Below are 24,066 nucleotides of genomic sequence, written 5' to 3'. Positions count from 1 at the left end.
AATCAGACAATATCTAATAAAGATCTTTATTTCAGATTTTAAATAGATTTACAAACCATAAGAAAAAAGAAAATATAAACAAGAAAAAAAAAACAAAACAAAAAAAAAAAAACATCAAGTGATCGTCAAATATCCACATGTGCATATCAAGGTAGAGATTGTAAACAGTCCTTTGAAGCCAAAAAGTGAGACTCCCCGGGGTCAGGTTCACAAAGCTGGAAAATGTTTGTTTGTTGGTTGTTTTGTTTTTGTTTTCCTGAGGTTCTTGTAGTTTTCTGTAATTAACTGCTGGGTTTTTTTTCCCTCAATAATGCTGCCAACAATAAGAGCTCAGGGAACTGGAGGACGAGTGGGGAGGAAAAGACAATAAAAGTAACAGTGGTTTGACAATAAATGAGATCCCATTCACCTCAAAACATCAAAACAGAGGGGGAGGATCATTCATAGGCTGTGGGATGGACGTCAGGCAATAATTAAGTGTTGGTAACTCATGTCCGAGCACTCAGGGCCTGATACAAGGCTAGAATATTCACTGTGTGGTGTGTCAATTTGGTTCTGCATCATTTTTCTGCCGTCAATAAGTTGGTAGATTTAGTCCTTCCTCTGATCAATCCTGGGTTTTCAACAATCAGGTCAAAATTCATTTAACACATATTTAAATAGAAAACATTGCAGCTCACACCACATTTTGGAAATAAAAGATTACATCAAAACAGTAAAAGAAGCCCCCCTCCCAAACAAAATAAATGGACAACCCTCAGCCCATTCACAATGCAACAGTTTTTAGATAAAATCGAGCAGAGGACCTTTGCCCCCTGGACACAACCCCGACCCTTATAGCAGACCTAAAACCACAAACACATCATAACAGCATGCTAGTGAAGAACCACATTCTCCTGTTCATGCTCAAAGATCAACCCCGTCCCGTCCCATTTCTGCTTCTTCTCCGCACTTCTCAGCACATCTTAGAAACGATCAGTGAATATTCACACACACAGAGGAAACATGGTTACAGTGAGGATTTCACATGACGCTGAAGTTAGGCTCCCATTCAGCAGTTAAGGGAAGATTTAAGGGGGATTCATTTGCCTAAAGAGCAATTCTCTGCTTTATTTACCTCCTGCTGAGGTGACAGCATATTAGAGTTTTCAGTAAAGCCTCAACGTTGTCTGAAACCCACTTTCAGATTTGTGAAACCTTTGAACTTGTGAAAATGCATAAAAGGAACATTTCACTGCATTTCTCACATGTAGACCACATTGAACCAGGTCTCTCTTGAAAACCACTTGTACTTAATCTGGACAAGATTATCCAAGACAGACTAAAGATGATCTCAACTACAGTTTTAGATTTGTGAAACCTATATTCTATGTGTGAAAATGGGAAAAAAAGGCACATCACTGCATTCATCACGTTGACCACATTAAACCAGGTCTCTCCCAAAAACCACTATACCTAGACAAGTCAAATATGGACTAGATTATCCAAAAAAGGTTAAAGATTATTTATTGGATTTGTGATACTTATATTCTATTTGCAATAATGCAGAAATGGACAAAATCACAAAAACGCTGTAAAATATCCTTTTTTTTTTTTTGCATTTTGACAAATAGAATAAAGGTTTCACAAATTTGAATTCATGTTGTAAATAATCTTTGGCCTCTCTTAGAAAACCTAGTCCAGATTTGACCCAGGTTTTTGATCTGGACCTGGTCTTATGTGGTCTACATGTAAAAAATGTAGTGATATCTCCGTTTTTGCATCTACACAAGTGCAATAAAGGTTTCATAAGATCTAAAAGTGGGTTTTAGACAGCGTTAAGGGTTTACTTGAAATGCCTAACATGCTTTCACCACAGTCAGAGGTGCAAAAAGCCAAGGATCAGTCTTTCAGAGTTGCAAATTACCTTCCCCTTAAGTCTACGGTTAATTGCTGAATGAGAGAGTAACTTCAGCGTCCAGGATTTCATCGTAAATACTGCTGGATGGCGGTTAACGTGTCTTGAGTGTGCAGCTCCCGGCAGTTAGGAGAAACTGCAGGGGCCTCTGACAGTGTAGACTGAAAACAACCCCCTCTGCGTGTTCATCAGGCCATTTTCATTCTTCTGAATCACTCGCACTGCTACACGATCTCCTCTGAGGTAACAGGGTTCATTGATTCAGGTGAGTCAAGATGGCTGCGGCCCAGTCGAGCATTTCAGAGGGGAGGGGGGGGAGAAAAAAAATGTACACCAAAAAGCCACCACTAGGGGGCGAGCTCGGATGAAGGTTAGTGTACAATCTTCTGCTCTGGAGACTTGTGCTACTCTGGAGTTAGAATAACAAGGAACGCAGAGACGAATCATGTCCATCTCTGAGCAAAAGTCCGTCCAAAGCCCTCACATGTTGTGAGCTGGAGTTCAGGTCAGACTGTTGAAAGGCTCAGCTTCACTGCCACGTTTAAAGCACTGCATATTAAGAAGGTTCAAGCACTGACTGCATAGGGTATTTTTAATACAGTACATTGGATTTCATGAGCAGCAGCAGGCTCAGCTAGCTGTTTCTTAATGCATCCAGGCCACTAGTAGCACGTGCTTGTTTGATGAAGGCTGCGTGGCAGTCGGACGTTTGTGGGATTCTGATCTACATTCCAGTCTTCGGTTCAGCTGTCGAACACCTTTCTCACTGCTATAAATAAGTTTGTTCCATCAGGAGGGCGCTGTTTGCACCCACCTGAGACCTTGTGAGCTTCAATATCTCCCTCTGCCACCTCTGTGTGTCAGGCTGCTTCGACGCGCTGTGTACACGGTCTGTCCCACAAGTCATTTCGGTCTGTGATAACAGAGAGTGAGGGAAGGCACAAGGGAGTGTGAACAGCTTCTTTTTTTCTTTTCTTTTCTTTTTTTTTTTTTTTAAACTTCCCTATTTGGAGCAGCACAAGCCCTGGGGGCTCAAAAAGGTCAGAGGTGAAGCATGGCCGCCAGCTAAACCAGAGGTCACACACATGGCTCAGAGACGGAAGTCACTCGGCTTTTCAAAACACGCAGACCGTGCGCCAATTTTCTTAAATTTGCTTCCCTTGCAAATGCTCCGTGCTTGTGTGATCTGATCTGACCTGTGACGTTACATTTCTCCCTGCTGCTGATGTCGAGAAAAGGCGTGACCGCTGCTCCGCCAAATTTTCTGCAAGAAACTTGGCCACCAGACGGGCTTTGTTGCGCTCAAAGCCGAAGGAAGGAACAGGTCTCTGAGCTAAAACTGTGTAAATTTAGTTATCAGTGCAGACAAGCAGAAGCAGATGAGGAAGTGCTATTACTGTAAGTTGTGCTGCTGTGTGTGTGTGTATTGTGTGTAACCTCTACTCAGACAACAAAATGGAAAAAATAAAAATAAACATGTAAGAAACAAACAAAAACAACTCTGTAGCTTTCTTTTCTTCGATGCATCAGGTTTTAGTGTGCATACTGTGACTGCACATGTGACAGAAGGTGTGCTAAGTGAGGATGACGAGGGGTCGATTCAGGACGAAGAGGGGCGGGGAATTAAAGTTCAGTCAATGACGAGAGAAGAAGGTGTGTGTGTTTGTGTGTGTGTGTGTGTGTGTGTGTGTGTGTGTGTGTGTGGAGGGTGGGGGCAAGTGGAGTGACGAGGTCAGGAGTCCTCGGTGCCCGAGTCGTCGTCATCGTAGCAACAGTCCTCGTTGTCGTCCTCGTCGTCATCCTCCAGTTCCTCGTCGTCATAGTAGTCATCGTATAAGAGGTTGGAGCCGTCGTCTGTGGGCGGGACTTGGGTGCGGACACAATACTCGTCCAACGTGACGGGAACCTTGACGCCGTCCCGCTCTGCGTCTGCTTTGGTAGCCAACACCTGTTTCCTGTGAGGCAGAGAGACAGAAGAAAAAAAATTAAATAAAAAACTTAATTTACAAAGTGTTTTTTTTTTAAACAAAGTTACAAAGTGCTTTACAAAGTTGATCACAGATTTAGGACAATTCCAGATTTAAGCAAAATAAATCGGGAAATTCCAAGAAAAACAAAGACAGCGACTCCAACAATAACATAAATACCATCAATAAAGCAGATCAGCAAATAGTACCCAAAACATTGTATTGACGTATATAAAAAATCAGACAATTGGAATAAAACAAGAATAAAAAGGAAACTGATGACATATCAACATGATAACAATAGTGCTAATAAAATCAGACATGTTTAAAATGAACAGTGTGCTACAATTAACGATCCTTTTTTGAACGGATACGTTTTAAGAAGTGATTTAAAAGATGTCAGTGATTCTGCAGCGCTGGTACTCTGTGTACCTGCTACACTGACAAGCTCCCATTTAAAGTGTGAAGAGTACCGTGTTTTTTTTTTTCTCTGGGTACCTGATGATCTCGATGTACTCTCTGTCCTTGCCCTTGCTGTCCCTCCACTTGCGGTACATGACGGATGCGTCCACGTTGGCCGGGGAGAAAGTGTTGGGCTCGTTCAGCAAAGAGATCACGCTGAGCAGGATGGTCCTGAGAGAGACGTCAGAGAGCGGAGAGAGATTAAAATACAGGAAAGTAATACAGGTGGAGGACAGGGGAAGCAAAGGAGCACAGGGTGGGGACGGGAAGATGGAGGTAAGATGAGACAACAGACATTGAGAATGCAGGACAAAGACGTGTAGAAAGAAAGAAAGAAAGAAAGAAAGAAAAAGAAAGGAAGGACACATGGACGAAGAGAGACAGAGAGACAGAGAGGGGGACACGTTAAGGTTAGGGTCTGCTAAAACCCCAGCAGGGTCTGACATTACCGGTACGGTACGTATGTAACAGTTTACGTCAGGCACCACCAGACACCATTTGAAACAATGGACCGACATCACTTTTAATGTGCTTTTAAAATTAGGGAAAAATGTCCAGAAAACAATATTTATAATTATCATAATTGTTTTGCATTATTATTATTTAAGCATTTTTTTCCAGGTCATTTCATTGTTTTCTCTTTTGTTTGCCAAATTCTAGGTACTTTTCTTTTACTTTTAACACTGTTTTTTTAAAATTAAATTAATTAATTAATTAATTTATTGAGACCATATGTTTTGTTTATTTTCAAAACAACTTGCAGGTATAAATCAAGCAATGAGCGCCGTCAATAACAAAGGAAATACATGTTTTACATTCCCTTGACAAATTGAATAACAAAAGAGAGAAAGAAGGAAAATAAATAAATAAATAAATAAATAACATACACCTGCTCCCCCAACCCTAACCCACCCTTCCCCATGGGTCTGTCTCCAACTTCCATTTCACATATACAGTGTTTCTTACATGTTCACCATAAAAGAAATAAATTGATAGGTTTAACAAAGAAGTATGAATACAAATTCATATCATATTTCTAGCTAAGTTGCGTGCCTCCTCCTTTGCCTCGAGCATAACGTGTCCTGCACCATTCATCCTGGCAACAGAGCGCTCCAGAGATAAAACCTCAGTTAAAGAATAAATCCACTGTTGAACGGGAGGATTGTGGGGATTATTTATTTATTTTTTTTTTTACTAATTTTTGGTTCATTTCATCCTTAGTTGCTCACTACATTCTTACTATGTTTTTGAAAGAAACCTAGCAAATTTGCTCAGGTTTCAAAGGGTTAAAGAGTTACATTATTTTATCCCTGCTGTTTATTTGTATTCTGTTTTAAATATTTATATTCTTCTTTTATTCTATACACATTTATTTATATATATTTTTTTTATTTGGTTTGTTTGCTCTTCGTGTTTAAAAAAAAAGTGGAGATTTTGAGACAAGTGGACAATGAAATGCATCATAATTTTTGTTGAAATACACATGCGGAAGGCTAAATGCATTATGGGATGTGCTTTTAGCCCACAGGAACGGCGGCAGGCGGACTAAAAAGTCTGATGAAAAGCAGCTGTAATACTGTGCTGTGAATGTACCTGCGGTCCTTGGTTTGGACGTACATGCAAACACCTATTTAAAATTAAGCACATGCCTCCTGACCTTTTCTGTCTAAATAATACATAAATGACATTTCTAAAGGATAAAAACATAGAAAACAGCAACTGTGGTGTTTTGTATATTTTTGTGTATTCACATTTCATATCAATATATCAAATATTTCATATTTTCTGGGGCCTGTAAAACTCTAATATACTTGCCTCGAGTCCAGTGGGAGGAAAATGTTATGTTGGACACTACCCAGTACATCCATTTATCTCTGCTGTCATCTGTTAAATTTAGCTCCGAGAGCCGCTCATTAAAGATACTGACAGACAATGGTATCATAAATCTTTTATACTTCACTGTGACTCAGGTGAATTCACTTGTTTTACTTGTGATCTACCATCAGCTCTCCTTTTTCTCTGAGACACAATGTGAGACTGATTTTGTTGTTGTGAGTGTCTGCTCAGGGGCGACAGAGGGCCTATTACTGTGGACACAGTTATATCCAGCTATGAGTCATTGTGTTTGTACATAATGCATAAAAGAAAAAGCTGCAGAGGTTGAATAAACAAACCTATGTCAAGTAAATATATGAGATAAAGGGATATGAATTATACATCATGCTTGTTTCCTGCACTTTCACTGCAGCAGGTTGGTTAGCTGAGAGAAGATCTCAAACTTCATATTATGTCCATGAACAGGCCAGCCAATACTTACAGATTATTAGCCAATAATCACTCAAACACCGCTGCTTTTACATACAACATAACCTGAGATACACAACAAATGGGAAGGGCTCAGGAAAATCAATACAGCTTAATATCACGATATTTTGCATGGCAATATTGTATCAATACCCAAGTATCGATTTTTCAATAATATGAATTGTTGATCTTGCCAACTTTTGGTTGACAAGAATAATCAAATCAAGTGCTTTTTCAGTCCACTATTTTGCTGTGATGAAAAAGATGAGGTGACGTGAGATGAAGAGACCGAAAACTTGCAGTTGAAAAAAGGTAATGAATCACAAAATATCATAATACATGTCCTTGCAATACTTGCTTTGCAAATACAGCATTAATTATCACAGTAACATTGTATGATGGCATGGCACTGCCTCTGAAGCTTCCACGATTCCACGTTTAGTGCCAGCCAAATTTGTTAATGTCAGTGTGCCTACCTGCTCCGCCTTTGTTTGTGGGTGCAGTTGCTGGAATTTGTCTTTTTTATATGAAATTGAATAATGCAGTGTCATTTAATTCCTGTTTGTTGATCTTATATATTGTTTCTATAGTATTTTTGTATCGTCTGCTTTATATGCAGTAAGCTATGGACTTTTTTCTGTGTTCCTAACAAAGTCATTATCATCATAATTATTATTATGTGATGAAACATGTATTGAGTACTGAGTATCGAGCATCATGATAATATTGCATCGTGGGGCCTCGTGATTCTCACACCTACAAATGGGGGGGGGGGACAACAAAAAAAACCTTGAAAATTAAGTGTGTATCTGGCATCAAATCTGTCTTTTTAAACAGTCATGTTATTTTAAAACGACAATACCCCCACAAGAATGAACTACAGACAGTTTCAAGTCTTTGCAGGTTGACTGTCATACCACAACAAGATGATTCCAGGCAAACCAGGGCTGCCTGCAAGGCAGGAAAAACACATCAATCTCAGTGCTGCTAGGTAGAAAAGAAATCTGTCGAAAAGCTTAGCAGGCAGTCACTCAGTAATGCTTACTTCCAGCAGTTTGTATTTGCAAAAAATGGGCAACAAGCTGCATAAACACTTGCATGGTATGTTAAGCCTTTACCCTGTTTTGGCTGGTGCACCATGAGGCAAAGGGGCTAGTGAGGACAGCAGGAGGAGGGTAGTACTGTAACATCACGTAAAGGTGCAAAGATACTACTTCTTTTGCACCGTGGACAGTGCCAAAAGATAAAGAGATAGATGACTGGATTTGGGGAGAGGCCGTTTAAAAGAAGGTTCAAATAATTATGTTTAAGGAGACAGAAAACAGATCGTTTTGTGTACATTGTTCTTTAAGAAACAACTGAGCGCAGAGTTGAGAACATGACGTTCGCGTACCTGACGTTCTGTGTAGGGTTCCACCTCTCTGAAGGCAACTCTCCGCTCTGAGGGTCGTCCACTGGTGGGTGCAGGATAGAGATGCATACATCCCCGTTCTAGGGACACAAGAGCCGACATGTTGAGATGACTTTAGTTATTACTAATCAGATACAGTCAAGATTTAAATACTAAGGTTGAACACTCTCCTACAGTTTGTCTTTAAAACGTGGAGCGACACTAGTTTTCTCATGCTGCATTCAGATGCCATTCGCAAATATTTAAAGCTTTGAAAGCCGAGGTAATTGGTTTGACTTCTTTTAAAAAAAAATACATGGAAAAAGGCAATGAGCTACTGGGTAAAAATGGCCCAGAAAATGCAAGAAATTAACAGATCTAGTAAATTATTTTTCAAAAAGCTGGGGAAAATTTCAAGAGAAATATATTTATGCTGGTCATAATTACATATTTAAAATATTAAATATAGAGAATTATTATGATTTTTAGCTGTTTATTGAAGGCTGATTGTTTTAATTTGTTTTAATTTATTTATTTAGCTAATTTTGAGGTATTTTTCTTGTACTTTTTATAAATTTCTTGCTAACTTCTGGGTAATTTCTTACCTTCTTTCCATCTTATTGAAAGAAATCAGGCCAATTTGCCCAGGTTAGAAAATTTTTCCAAGATCTATTGTTAACTTATACTCATGTACACCCCACATATATGACACTAGCTAACTAGTGTATTGTTAAAGGCTATGATGAGCCTCTGTATGTTTTGTGTAAGGATTTAGTAGATAGAGTTACCTCATAAATGTTGGGGTGCCACATTTTGGTGAGGAAGCGGAAGGCAGGTGGAGAGTACGGGTAGTCGACGGGGAACTTGATCCGAGCCTGAGGGCGAGAGAAGACACATATTAGCAACGTGAGAGGCAGGCAGTTTACCAACACTTTGCCCTTTGCCAACAGACAAGTCATGACGACTTCCTTCCAAATTACTGCTTGTTTTTCAAGAACAATTTCCAGCGCTTAGGTCAAAAGAGCCCAACTGTCTCAAATGTACTCGAAAAGTAAAAGGGCGATCCCTTTAACTATAGTTAGGCTGCTTTTGGCGCACAAGGGGTGTCGTTTGCTTAAAGAAAACCTACAGTGTGTATTTAATCCACACATACTCCTGCAAAAACACACTCTGCTTGTGGATGCAGTCTCCCAGGGATAACTAAATCCAGAATGCAAGTCTGTACAATGCCGCAGAAGCTACACACACACACTCACACTCACTCACACACACACACACACACACACACACAAGGACAGCTGCTGGGAGAGAGAGGGTGCTTCATTCTAAACGTTTTTCTTCACAAAGACCTCTGTTAGCAGCACTGGTGTCAACAAGCAGCTGCTGAATGAAGAGCTCCACAATCGTGCTGATCAGCGTCAATAGTGATTGAAAGAAACCTATAAATAGGAGCTGTAGAGTCATGGCAAACCCTACTGAGGTGGCTGAGCATGGAGGAGCTAATGACAGTGTAATGTAATATGGTGTGGAGGAAGGGAGGGAGGTTTGCAGTGCATTCAGCTGCCGAGTGTGTGGAGCTTAGAGACACACCGATGGGTGGGGGGGTTCTGGTATAAAGACATCGTGGGGGTTTGTCCTCTCCAGCTGTCACTGCTGCAACCCAAGACAATCCACTACTCACACCCGAGTTCTGCTATTATATGTCCTCACACTAAAACCACACCCACTATATAAATGCTACTGTGTAGAGATCCCCTCCTCCCGTTCCATAAGGCGAGCCATGGGTGGGAAGGAGGGGGAGACACTCCGACTACACTGATTACACACACGCACGTCACTCACAGCATGAAACCTTCTGCTGACCCCCCCCCCATCCCAACCCACCTCTGTCATATACATACACACACTTGCTCACATTTGCTGATTCGGCATGGTCAGCTGGTCCTCGCCACAGTGAACCGTCACGCGGGTGGAGGGGGATCGGCTGCATGGGAGAAGGGAGGTGGTGGAGTGGTAGCAGAGAGGAAAGGGGGGGGGGATTTCATTTGGAATAAAAGGGGTTGTGCTTGTGCTTAACATTAAGGTCTTATCCCTCCTTGCGTGCAGTGCAGCATTTAAACCCGAGTGGACGTAGCATCAACATATATCAGCGCTTAGACCTGTTAACGGCCACAGAATCTGCTTTTTAGGGTCTGTTGTCTTTAAAGAAAGGTTGGGCGATATGGCTCTATAATGTAATAATATGTCTGGGTATTTTTACGACAGCAATATTCTTGGAAATATGAAAAAATACAGAAAAATACTTTAGGATTCATTTAAGAAACATACAAACAACAAAATGTGTGTTTAAGTTTTATATGTCAGCATAAACATAACAGTTTGCCTTCAGATTTTCAATAAAAACACAACAAAAAATATCATTAAGTTCTTTAGTTTGTAAAAAAAAAAAACTGTAACCCAGTGTTCAGATTCAATATGAAATATAAATAATACAATAAAATACAATTGCACATCTAAACAGTTGTCAAATACAAAAATTTAACTTTCGAAACCTGGAGTTTTCCCTAGCCTTTTAAAAATAATTTTGTAAATCTAATTTCTTGCAATCTATGGAACATTTCTTACCAAGTTGCTCATTGCCTTCATCCCATTTTTTGAAAGAAATCGCTTATTTGCTCAGGTTTCAAAGGGTAAATTTGGGGAGAGAGAGAGATGCTATGCTGCTGCCAGAAGAGCCGCTGACTGAATTTGATCTGAGCGGTGAGTCGCTAAAAGAGACGGAAAAGTCTGAAGCTGTTCATAAAACATTCGGGACGCTCAGGCCTGGCGATACCAATACTGAATTCCCTTTTTCCCACGGTGGAGGCGGTAACAATATCGCTTTCAGCCGTGCTTTTTATTGCCTCGTGTAACATATGCCATCCTTATGTCAACAAGTTGAAATATTTCTATCATCACAATATGAATTTTTCTCATCATATTACAAATTACACCTATATTATCATGAACGATATGATATGGCACGCCACTAATTTAAAGTTTGTCAATATGTCCCGATTTTCCATACAAGGGCAGCATTTTTTTTGTACGTTGGGTCTTAAGTGACCCCAATTTGCAGAAAAAAAACTGCTCCCAAAATATAAAAACCAGAGCAGAGAGGAAACACTGATACAGTCCTGAGAGAATGCCGCCTGTAGGAAAAAAAAAAAAAAAAAATCCCTGGGTCTGACTGACCCTGCCAAAAAGCTGGCGGCCCTTCACAGTGCAGAGTTCAAGCCAACATTGTACACTTTACAGGCTGGAAGCAGTGCAACACATAGCAGCCAACCAGGAGGAGGGAAGAGGAAGAAGAGGGAACAACAGCGAGAGCGGAGTTTGTCTTCCAAAACAACATCAGCATCAAGATTTTATCTGTTTCCTGGCTGAGAACTGGGTGAAGATATGGTGTATGTTTGGGAAACCTCAATGCCTCCACATCACGTCCAAAGTGCGGTCATTCAGCATTACTTTTAGAAAACATTTGGTCCTGTTCAAAGCGGGATGGAAACGGTGTAAAAGAAAACTAGGGAGCGTTCCACTGAACGGAAAGCTGTGCCAACACTCCCAGCAGGCAAAGTGGTTCATCTTTGTTTTCCAGGTTTGATTTTCCAACAAAACATTGCGTGAATGAAAAGCTCTTCAGCAGTTTGACTTGTGGGAGCCCCAGACGTCTTTAGTTTTCTGGCATTGTTATACAGTTTTTTTTTTAAATCTCCCAAACACTCCACCAAAATCTAATTCCTTTGGCAAAGAACTGCCTATACAACCTGTTTTATTTTTCAACTTTTTTATATCTTGGAATCAAAATGAAAAAATAAAGAGTCCATTATTTTGGTCAGGCAAACCAGAGAAACCGAACTCTGTGGTGTTACCAGACAAACGGTACCAACTACACAGAATTTCTTTCATTTCATGAGATTAGGGTTGTGCCATAATATATTGTCCACAATAACTCAGGTTTAATTATTAATATAAGAAAAATTGTGATAATGGCAATATTTTAACTTGTTGACACAATGATCAGCGCTAACATGGTACAGCAATAAGAGTGGAGGAGAAATAGCAGCGAGGACAGGCCCAGGAGGAGAAAACAACTCAATCATTTATATATATGTTGTTTTTCTATTTGGCAACTATTTAGTTGCATACTTTCTGATCATTTTGATTTTGTTGTAATATTTATATTTTATACGGAATCTAAATCTCACTTTAAGTTACTGTTTTTGTTTACAAACTAAAAAACAGAGATCTTTTTTTCAGTTTTGACTTAATATTTGAAGGCAAACTAAATTTATGTTGAGACCCAAGTATTAACTCTTTCCGTTAAATAGCTTCATTCGTCACAATCCTGCAAGTCTGAACGCAAGGCACAAGTAAAGCAGGAAGGTGGGGTCATGCATTCAGGATAAGCATGAGCATTGATCCTTTTGAGAAGGTGAGAGCATGATTTCACAACGCAGCTTACCAGGAGGCCTTAAAGGGATAGTTTGGGTTTTTTTTCAGTGAGGTTGTATAAGACACTTATGTAAAGTCAGTATAACAGGCAATACATACAGACAAAATTTAGAGCTCCATAACAGTAACATGACAAAGTCAGGAGGCCAGTGAAGGAGAGTAAAATATATGTGAACATGTGGTTTGACCAGCACAAAAATAAATCTAAAACCATTGGAATTTCAGAGCACTTGCTCCTCAAGGTCTGTCTGGGAAATGGGTGTTATAGGCTGTACTGCAGACCCTAAAACTACCACTATCGTAGTGTTAAGGCTAAAGCAGTCTCATTTGTACCGTCCATATATTATGTAATAGTGATACTGTTAAAATAATCATGTCAGAGCTTATCATATTTTCAGTGAAAAATTATGCTGACATTCTTTGGCTTGTCAGTGTTTAAAATAAATGTTTCAGATAAATTAGATCCGGGTAGCAGTGGTGGTGTTCAGCCTGCAGTAAGTCCCACAGAGCCAGGACACTGCCAGCTGTGAGAGAGAGCGCATCGACGCAGGCCATTACTAAATATAATGTTTTCTAACATTTACTAGAAATGTTTAAGTAGGGGTGGGCGATATGGCTTTAAAATAATATCACAATATTTTTAGGCTATATCGGGATACATGATATATATCTTAGTATTTTGAAATCGTCTTTAAACTTCTCAAGTACAAAATCATTTAATGAACTACAGTTATAATAAAGTGAAATAAAGTAGCAATTGCCATAAAATAGTTACATGACCACTGTAACAGTAACGTTTGATAAAATAGTGTTATAATGTTAAATAAACTATAGAGCTCTGCAAAAGCCTTGCTTTTTGTGTGTGTGTCTGTGGGACGCAGAGAGCCATACGAGAGAGATGGGAAAATGAAATGCAGATGCAAGTATCATGTTGGTCGCCAACAAAAAACAATGAGACAATTTACACTCGATGTTTGCCATAAAGTAATTTTATCGTATACGAAACAAGCCGCAATGCATTGAGTATATTTGATTTATCGCACACTACTATTTTCAAGTGAATAAGGTATATGGGTGCAAATACTATGCCAGTCAAAATATGGTCATATCAATTCTCCCCCACCTCCGCCAGTAATATCGCTGTACCGCCAGTCTACGCTGTCTCTAACTTGCGGGCTGAGACCTGACGTAAGATTTGATGGCAGCCTCTGGTCATGGCCACATTGATAAATGCCAAGCTTTACATTGAAATTAGAGTACACCATGTTTTGTCGTATGTTCGTTTAATAAACGAGTCCCACTATGTCTCCAATACTGGGAAGGACTTTGTGCTTCGGAAACAGCAGCTCAAAGAAGATCTCTGCCCATCACAAAATGCTAACCTCAGTACACTTGCTGCAACATGCTACAGCTGACTTGCATGTCATGCCTCATAATTGGATTGAGCACAGAATTAACAGCATCCACGGTCAAAAGGTGAGTGACCCTGAACAGCTCATTTGAAGTGCAGCCAATTTCCTGCCAAGCACGCAAAAACGGGCTCTGAAAGGCTCGTTACAGGTAATGCAAGATCAATGTCGTCTTTCTGAGAAAACCTTGGATTGTGAGCCGTCTTGAAGAGAGAACAGTGACGAGAGTGAACGCACCCACCCTGTGGAAAATGATGAAGTAAACCAGGTCAATTCAAAGACCCTGAACAGAACAAATCATTCTGTTCTCCCTGAGCACTTCTTTACCTTCTCTACAGACCTTATCCTCACACACACACACACACACACACACACACACACACACACACACACACACACACACACACACACGCACTGAATGACGAGGTCCTTGTGTCGAGCAAATTCCATACTCTAACACACATGTAGAGGTCCCAGAGATTATCATTTTCGTACCCAGCAGGCCCCAGCCTCATTAGTTTAAAGAAGTATTTCACCGAAATAAAGAAGTACCTCACATAAAACTAGGCCGTCTCTACAGGAGAGAAAAATACTTTCCAAACTGGTGCAACGTGACCAGAGAAAACAGAGAAAAAGGGTGCTTTTGCTCAAGAGGTAGACAACCTACAACTACCAGAATGCTACGCTCACGCTAGCGGGTGACGTAATGTGGACTTCCAACAATGGCAGCTGGCCGGATCTCATATTACAGTTAAACAGTGAGCTAAATATGTTTCTGAAAATATTTGAGGAATACGCAACTCAGTAACATACTCTTGGTTTATAGTTGATCAGTGCTGCTTAGTTTTACTGTTTGATCTCCGTTTCTTCAGCCTCGGATTTCACTGTTCTGGAAGCAGTGTGGTGCCCACTTCCTGTTCACAAACTCTCGCCATTACAGCATTAAAATATGTTTCTGAAAACATTTTAGTAGAGAAATACACAGTGCATGTAAATAACCTTCATTTATATTCAATCAGTACTACCTAGTTTTACTGTTTGATTGGATTTTGGTCCAAATTGAGAGAGAGAGAGAGGTGCGAGTGTGCCTCTTGATCAGATGTATACTCTTTGAGATGGTGGCTGGCAACAGGCAAAACGAAAATGCGGAAGTACAGTCTATGGTTCGAGCAACAGCCCCAAGAGCCTGCGAAACTCACAGAGCGGTGAGGAGGGATATCTACAGGGTTCCTACAGCTTATGGCAAGTTAGTAAAATACTTTTTAATAGTTTTTTTAATGCCACTTGGAAATTAAATTCAAAACCAATTTTATAATTTCCAAAACTGAAGAACAAAAGAAACTTGAACCCTAACTCTAACATTTATGGTGTTGATGTATGCATACTCGCGTGAGACCAGTGAGAGCCCACGATTATCTGCACGCCAGTGTTTACATGCTACCTGGAAGCCTCAGCCACAAACAGTAGTTTTAAATCTGTCAGAGGTACTTGTTGTTTGCTGCTAACTCCACATGTCTCTCTCTGTGTGTGGGGCAGGCTTTTAGGTAGCATGTAAACACTAGTGTGCAGATACTGTGAGCGTGCATACGTGAATACGGCTCCCACACTAGGAGCCTCAGGCACAGACTACAGGAAGGCTAAAAACATGACCACCAGTGACATTTTTCAAAACAACTTGACATGTCGGGGCTTCAGGACACTTGGGTTACTTCTGAAGAGCAGACATTTTGTGGTTTTGTTATGTATTTTTGTGAAATCCTGGTCACCATTTGTTTTAATTGTTTGGGGGATGTGTGCACCTTTTCTCCATGAAACTCTGGTTCTGTTATGTGGACTATAAAACTAAAACTACTAAAACCAAACTTTCCATCGGCACGAGGGTGAGTGGATAATGACGGAATTTTACGATCCCTTTAAGGTCTTATTTATAGATGAATGAATGAATTTAATGCCTTTGTCAAGGATCCACGGGAAACTTTTATCTAGGCGCTGCTTCGATGAAGGAAAGTCTACCACAGTTCATGTACACACACTACCGTCATTGTTTTGATACAAAGCCGGCAACGTATCCCTCATACCCAGGAGGACAACGTTGAGCAGAGGGACAAGGATCAACAAACTGATTCTTCAAACAGCCAGCAGAGCCATGTTTCACCAGTGGCCCATACAGGAAGCGAAAAAGAACACATGGTTTCAAGGGACGGTTATAACTGTCTACCGGGGCCTCACGCTCACCTCTATTCACAGCAGGCTCTCCTTTCAAAAGGGGCACCACTGCAAGGAAGGGCTCTGCCTGCTCTTGATCTGGCAGTTTCTGTATTCCCTCTTCTTTCCTCTGCTCTGCTCTTGTTTCTCTGTGACACAGCCAGAAGGGAAACATGACTCTGGCAGGTCGGCCGTGCTCGGCCCAGCCAAGCCCTCTGCAGCCGGGTTCTAGTCATCTTGCCTGTGCCTCTCCACTGCTAACTGCGAGGCTAACATGGAGCCGGTAGCATGCAGCCGAGGAGAAAGGAAGAAAGACACAGAGTCAGCTGCTCAACACAACCGAGTGTCTGACACTAAAAAAGACAGACAGGCCTGGGCCAAAACTAAAGGGCAACACCCCTCTTTTTCATGTTTGCTGCGAAGAAGCAGTCTGTCTGTGGTTAGTGAGCCACCCGAGAACGCCACATGACTGAGATATGAAAAATGCACTGTCTCGCAGTATATTTCGAATTGAAGAGACCCCATTTACGTCATAATTACATGCAACAAAAATGACAATTAAGGCTGCCAGGTGCTGACACAGCAGCACTTCAAACACGGTCACCCATCCAGTTTCACAGATCCTCCTCCGCAGCTCCCTCACCACGCACGCACACACACACACACACACACACACACACTCAGAGCATAGTCTCTGTTGTTCATCAGCGTGACTGTAACCTTACAGTTGTGGCTATAAAGCACAGTGCCTTTTTTGCAAAAGCGCGCAGGAAGAAGTCAAATGTGCCAAATGAGAACTGGCAGACTCTGCTGTCACAGGAAAAGCAATGCCGTAGTAACCAAGGGGAGTTTATGGACCTGCACACGTCTTTATGGCCGTCCTTGTTGTTTTATTAACCCAATAAGCCGATCAACATGGAGAGCACAGAAGCACAGTAATGTGGCAGGTTTTGTGTTTTATATTCATCCAGGAGGTTCACACCACACTGGAGCTGACAGAACAACTATATATATTTATAAAACTAAATAAAAACCCTACAGAGGTTGCTTTTCTTTATTTTTTTCCAAATAATAAGTATGGGTTCAGAGAACCTTAGAGTTCAGCAATAACCAAAAGATGAGTTTTTGCATTGTACAGATATGGAACTAATACTTGACAAAACAAATCAAAACTTTGGATGTGATCTAATTTAGGCCATGTACTGTTTGAGCCTTTTTGGGGCCATAAACAGCAAAGGCCCCTTTAAAAGTACAGTAATAAATTTTGCGTAGTTGAGGAGGAAGTTTATTTGAACAGAGATCTAAATAACTGTGTAGTAGGTCACAGTAATCAGAAAAGTACTTCGATTCGCTATATTTTCACATATTCTTGTTATTTTAAGGCGGATGTATTGCAAGTATCAGACAATAGTGCAAGCACTCACAAAGAGCGAAACTGCAGTTCCTGATTGGGGATCCGAATAGGGTTGCAATGGTATAAGATTGCGATAACAGTCTCAGAAAATATTGCAATTTCATGGTATTACATAATTAATAATATTATCAGTCAGAATGACCCCTAAATAGATAAAAACAGACGATAAGTTTAGAACAGGATGGACAAATGTTTTATCGCTATAAAAAAAGACCTGAAACATTTTTTTAAATGGAAGTACATGTCAAAAGTCTCCTTTCTGAAAATAACTAAAACGAAGGTGAGATTTTTTTTTTCAATATTGTAGATAAGCAAATACGCACGGTATGATAATCGTCAGTTTTCATGTCACAGTATACTTTAAAACTGGTATATCACTGAAACCCTAGACCCAAATCAGATGTTTTGAGAAGTAAAAAAAATCTAAAAAAAAAAGCCCAAACTGTAATGTGCTTGCTTGGCAATTTTTTTTTTTTCTCCAAATGACACATTGAATCTGGCACATATGCTGGTGTGTTTTTCGGGGGAATGACGTTGATATGAGGGTGGCTGTCTCACTTCTTGATTTTGTAAGACTTCCCCGGGGTCAAGAAAGTAAGAGAAGACAGAGATGTTAAAAAGCAAAAGCAAAAAGAGCTGACAGAGACGAACAGTCACATCCCAGAGATCTACATGAAGACACGCTTAGATTACTAAAACAATTTTTATGTTTTGCTCATAATTATGAGACACACTCAAAAAAAAGTTTAAGTGGTCTTACAAACTCAAAAAAATGAAACAAAAATGGGGTTAAGGGTTAAGCCTCAGATTAACAATGCATTTCACTGAACTGAGTAAGCAGTTAAAACCTCATGGTCACATTATCATCTGGGTGTTTTAACTGAATATGTACAACAACAACACACACAATGAGTCACTGTCCAAACACTCCTTAAAGTCTGTACTTTGAGTCAAAGCAACCCAGTTAATCTTCTTCATACATGTCCAAGGACCACTGCTGGCTATGGGACTGACTGGCCGTCTGCCAGTAATCATCAGACACTCAAAGCCTGGAGGGATACTTCACATGACAAAGCAGAATTCGCACACACAAAGGACCTTAAAAGGACCAGTGTGTAAGATGTCAAATATATTATAATAAGTATGTTTTCTTTGGTGTATAATAAATAAGAATTGTTTTATTCTCCTTACCTCAGAATGTGCAATTTAGATCTAAATAGGAAGCGAGGCCCAAGTTTATAGAGATCGACATGTTGAAATGCAATGTTCCTACAGTAGCCCAGAGCAGTCAAACCAAACACAGGCTCCAGATACGGCCATTCGCTTCTCTGCGTCGGCCCCTGTAGTAAGAATCCCGAAATTCAGTGAGCAGCACCGGAGTTACACGATTTGTAATGTAAAAAGTGCTTTTTTTAGCGCTTGTAGCGTTTAACATCACTGGATCAGTTTGTTTTTGAGCGAAGATACCTTTGTGGGTAATTCGGCTTTTGGTGAAAATATCCTGAACGTTTGGATCTTAAGTTATCAGAGAGAAAAGGCGACTTCACATTAGCATGTGTTAGACTCGCAGCCCGCAGCGACATACCATAACTATGGGATTTCTTCGTTGGATTTTGGATCATTGCAGGAAATAAGCTCTGTGGTAAACAAGTGTTTATGATACTTACAGATTTTGTTTAGCGAGATTATCTTCACTAATGAGCACCACTCTCAGGATTTTTGAATTTTGAAATAAAAAACTACTGCTAGGCTAAACTGGACTGCACTGCGGTCGTGTTGCCACCACAGTTAGGCTAAAAGGCTGTGTTCAGCGCAGTTTTTGTGTGAAAATGTTCTGTAGTCTCATTTAGTCACTTCTTAGCAACTGCCTTTTTTAGGACACAGAAAAGCATCAAAGTCCACCAGTGAGGTATTTACTGACAAACTGAACAAAATGTGAAAGTCTCTGCAGATAGTGTTTTCCACAACCTTATTTCAGACTTCTAGGCAAAAACACATAAAAAAAACAACAACATTTGACTTTGAGACAAGAGAACCGGAGACGCTGAAATGCTAACAGATTTCCAGGTTTTACAACTCATTAAAAGAGGTTCTCTGTGTCCCAGAACCAATTAATGGATGTCAGTATCAGCGTGTACTGTGAGACCAACAGGTCAAGTTATTATGCTGGGGGACTGTGTTTACTTGTGTTTTGGATCCAGGAAAGTTATATAACGCTGCTTGAACGACATTTTAATATGTCTCAGTCTTGTGTGTGCCTGCAGTGATAATGCATTTGTCATGGTGTGACTATTTGAGAAACACCCATGTGAAATAAATACCTGACTCAGCCAGGTTTCGAATGACGTCATCACCTGCCCTGTTTCCAAAGAATAGGCAGCTGCAGCATGATGGTTTGTTTGGGTAACCTGGATCAGAACAGGGTGGTGTATTTTTTTCTCTTTTTTTTGTTTGAATATGGCAAACTGGTTGGATGGAAACCCAGCAGAGAACAATGAGTCACAACCATGCGGTGGATTTCACAGCCAGGCTGTGCATTCCTGGCCCGACAAAGGAATCCTGTACACAGCACCCACACGGACACACTGAGCACAGTCTACAGAAGCTTGGCCGGGGCCCTCTGGTTGTATTCGCAGGCTTGAAAAAGACCTGAGGCAAAATTAACAAGCTTCTCAAGAACTGGACGAACAAAGCACTTTACGGCGGAAGTGATGGTTTAAAATGAGAGAGCGGTTATAATATGCTGTATAATATGAACACAGTGGGAGCATTTACCAATACATTACAGTTTAGCTAGAAATATGACTAATGCGAGTTTTAGCATTATGCACTAAAGCGCTTGTAACGAGACCATGTACAACTGGAATATGTTGTTGTTTTTGTTTGCTACTCGGACAAATTCTTTCAAGGCCCTGACCTACATTGTTTTTGTCTTTTTCTCAGACAGACAGGACCATTATGCCACCTTAATAAAAGCTCGTTATTTTTTTTGTTTGATGTCCAATAGAACAACTATGTAGGGCAAGTTGAAGCAGCAACAGGGCTTTACTTGACTTTGCCAGACAAATTAATAAATCAAAGTGCTTTATAGGATAAATAACAACATTATCATAAGGTTTGAGTGAGCCACAATCCCCCTCTGTGTTTTGTAATATCTTAAGTTGTTTTTTTTACACATTTATATTGGTTTGAGACCAGTCAACTGTGGAGTCTGTTATGGCAACAAATGCAAAGCTATTCAGGTATATATATATATATACAATGTAGTTGTGTGGCTTCGAGATGGGCTTGAGCGAGATGAAAATTGGGTACTGTAGCTGCAACAGAACTATACAAAAGCCAGTAGATAACAGGTCGAGGGGTCACAGCCACAGTGGCATGAAAATGAATGTAAAGCCCACCATCCTGCTACTCTAAAAAGATCTTACAATTAAGCATTAAGTGCTTTTTTCACCCAAGAAAATTCAGCAGTTAATAAGTTAGTGGAGGCTTTGTAAAGTGCCAGCCCTCCATGTCAATAAGAGAAATACCCATAAACAGGAAAACATATCTGTGAAACCAACACATCTTTGCTCTCAAGGGAGGAAGTGGCTAGAAAACAAAATATTGGCTTATGAGTTACCACACACAAGCCACATGTATGTATTAGGGGTGGGGGAATAATGGATACAGCATAGTATAGCAATACTTTTGTGAAGCAATATCCTATTGTTACAAAGGCGCCAAGTAATGCTATTTTTTTATTATATCAATTTTTAATATTACAAATACACATGAAACTTTTGCTAGCTAATTATAATGTAATATACAGTAGTGGATGAAGTACCTGAAAGCCTTACTTTGGTAGAAGACAATTACTTTGGTAGAAGTTAAAAGTCCTAAAGTATCTGATAATTACCATACTTATACTGTAAGCATAAAAAGTCATTTTATGATATTAAATGTACTGAGGTATTAAAGTAAATTCTTTTAACAAAAAAGTACACAGATAAAGTTTATTTCTTTTTAAACATACACCACTTTTAAAATGGAGTGTACATTACTCTTGCAGAAAAATACGGTCTGTTTTTCACAACTTGAAGAAAAGGATTTCCTTTCTTATTTTGTGGTAAGTCACTTAAAGGCTTAGGGGAAATGAGGTGGAGTAAAAGTATACTGTTTATTTAGGAAACGTAGTGGAGTTAAAGTGAAGGGTGACAGAAACATAAAAAACTAAAATAAAGTACAGATACTCCCAAAAAATACTCAAACATTGTGACAAAGTAATTATACTTTGTTATATTACACCACCTATAACATAATTATATAATTGATTGCTTTATCAGTGCCACTCAGGTTTTAAGTTTAAGACCAAATTTCTAATGACCAAAATTGAAGGGCAATTTTATTTTGCAAAAAAGTTTATTTTAACAGAAATGTGACTTTTTTTCGTCCAGTGAAAACTTAAGATTATCTACATCAAATGTTTAAAAAAAAAAAAGGTAACCCTTTTTAGAGTGAAACATGTGGAAGACAAAAACACATTCTCATTAAAGGTATGTATTTGGTTTACCAAAAGAAGTGGGAAATATCTGCCGTTTCTGGACGGTTTTCTTGGTGACTTTGTGGTTTTCACTCTGCATGTGAGATTCCACTGCTTGAATTCCCATCATGACAAGTTTCCGAAGAGGAATTTATTACATTTTTTTATCAAAAAAAGTAGATGTAACAAAATATTTTGAAATTTTGCTATGCAACGTCAGATTTATTTATTTATTTATTTTTTATAAAATCCTACTTTCCATGTCTGAGCATTTTAACTTTTGACATTCTAATTTAAGTCAATTTTATACCAGTTAAGGACAAATTTTATGATATACGAATTCAACGCCTTGGAAACCTAATTATTGTCCAGCATGTCCCAGCACGTTTAAAATTACAATGACATTGTATCGTGATTTATGTATCGTGATAATATCGTATCGTGAAGCCTCGTATGAAGCAAGGTTGCCATACATTATGGATTTTGCTCATTAACACATGCAAACAAAAAAGCCCATGGCTGCTGATTAGTGCTGATAGGGAAATGATTGAATTAGTTAGATATAGAGCTTGGCTACACCGTAACATTAAAGCTTGTGGCGGTTATGCTAACAACCTTTTGTTTAACGTGAACACAAAAGTAACTCTGTCAAACACGATCATGTGCTGACTGTCACAACAGGGGACCTCAGTGAACCTCTATTTTAAAGAAAAATAACCCACAGAAAAAAGAAAAGCTTTTGAGGCTGGCATTAAATTGAAATAACACTGGTTGAGTGACTTAAAGTTGAACAAAGATGTTTTGTCACGTTAAACAGGGAACACAATTAGCCAAGTTAGCTTTGTTAACTGTTACCTGCTGCTGTTGAGGACGGTTAATTTGAGGCTAAGGTTGACAGTTGGGCTCTCCTCTGTGGGTAAATTACTTAAATGTGGGCTTTATCTAGCAGCTAAAGAACAATAGATCGACTGCTAGCTAACATTAGCTACTCACCTTAAAATATCCACCCTCGTAGTGAGTATTTGGGGGTCCGAATATCGCTACTTCCCAGTTGTACATGTCCGACTCGTCCACCAAAGTTATCTTGAAGCCTTCGACTGGCTCATCTTGGAGACTTTTCATCTCCAGCATTAGTGCTTTTTGGGAACTGGCTACATGATGTCCATGCTGAGCCATATTCCACAACGATTTGTATAAATATATCGGCGACCCACCACAGCTGTGACGGCGGAGAAGGACAAAGCTAGCTCGGTTCAAACAATAGCTACCAGCGGGAGGACGGAGCTCCGAGCACAGGAACGCGTTTGTGTTGGTTTCCGTTAGTGTGGCTCCAAAACAGGATCTACAAATCGCGACGGGGCTTTATTTGGTCAGAGCTGGTGCGGCTTCCTCTGTTGTTGTGAACAATCCCGGGGAGCCCCAGTTATTAACGACCATCTAACCCTGCTGCTGTCAACGCTCACACGGCGTCCAATCTGCATCCGGCTAAACGTTTCAAAATAAAGCCACTATTTTTTTTTTTCGAACATCCGTTTTTGTTTCATATTTTATATCTTGCAACTTCAAATTTGTGATTATTGTAATTATTGTTATTAACGTTGTATATACCACAGTAGAATGACTAACTCCGACTTTGACTCAAGAGTTACCTCTAACTAAATGCAGTCACTTAGGGACTGTTCTCTATTTATCAGAGGAGGGGGTGGCTGGTGCGTGACTTGTTTTTCTTTTGTTGACACTCCCTGGAGCTAGTTTTAGTTTAGTTTAGTAAGTTGCAGTAAAATGTAAAACAGTAAAACTTCAGTTAATAGCCCGGGCTATTAATTGCTTTATCTGCTTATATTTAGGACATACATCTGTGTTGGAAGGGCTTTTAATTCCTGTCACACAAAACTGTTGCTCAGCAAAGATGGGAAATACAAATTGCTCAATTAAACCTCTTTTTTGCATCTTGTTTACTAAGCCAGTATTACTGTCTTCTTTGGCGCTCATGGTTTCAGTA

General features: G+C 39.8%; 1 protein-coding gene across 1 annotated transcript; it reads right to left on the bottom strand.

Moving 5' to 3' along the window:
- Window positions 1-12: 12 nt before the first annotated feature.
- Window positions 13-23,538, bottom strand: cdc34a (cell division cycle 34 homolog (S. cerevisiae) a). Its single transcript, XM_042481276.2, has 5 exons — window positions 23,058-23,538; window positions 8,809-8,895; window positions 8,024-8,121; window positions 4,363-4,497; window positions 13-3,852 (listed from the first exon to the last, which is right to left on the bottom strand). Exons 1-5 carry the CDS (start codon window positions 23,238-23,240, stop codon window positions 3,630-3,632), a joined length of 726 nt encoding a protein of 241 aa, XP_042337210.1. The 5' UTR covers window positions 23,241-23,538; the 3' UTR covers window positions 13-3,629.
- Between the last annotated feature and the right edge of the window lie 528 nt (window positions 23,539-24,066).

The sequence above is a fragment of the Plectropomus leopardus genome, chromosome 5 (assembly GCF_026936395.1).
Source record: "Plectropomus leopardus strain MGB_pleo_1.0 chromosome 5, ASM2693639v1, whole genome shotgun sequence".
Lineage (NCBI taxonomy): Eukaryota > Metazoa > Chordata > Actinopteri > Perciformes > Serranidae > Plectropomus > Plectropomus leopardus.
This window is presented reverse-complemented; position numbering and strand designations above follow the sequence as displayed.

Coding starts and splice junctions, on each gene's coding strand:
- cdc34a (XM_042481276.2), bottom strand. CDS start 23,240: ATGGCTCAGCATGGACATCATGTAGCCAGTTCCCAAAAAGCACTAATG. Junction 8,122..8,808: donor GGCACCCCAACATTTATGAG/GTAACTCTATCT, acceptor TTGTGTCCCTAG/AACGGGGATGTATGCATCTC. Junction 3,853..4,362: donor GAGTACATCGAGATCATCAG/GTACCCAGAGAA, acceptor TCTGCCTCACAG/GAAACAGGTGTTGGCTACCA.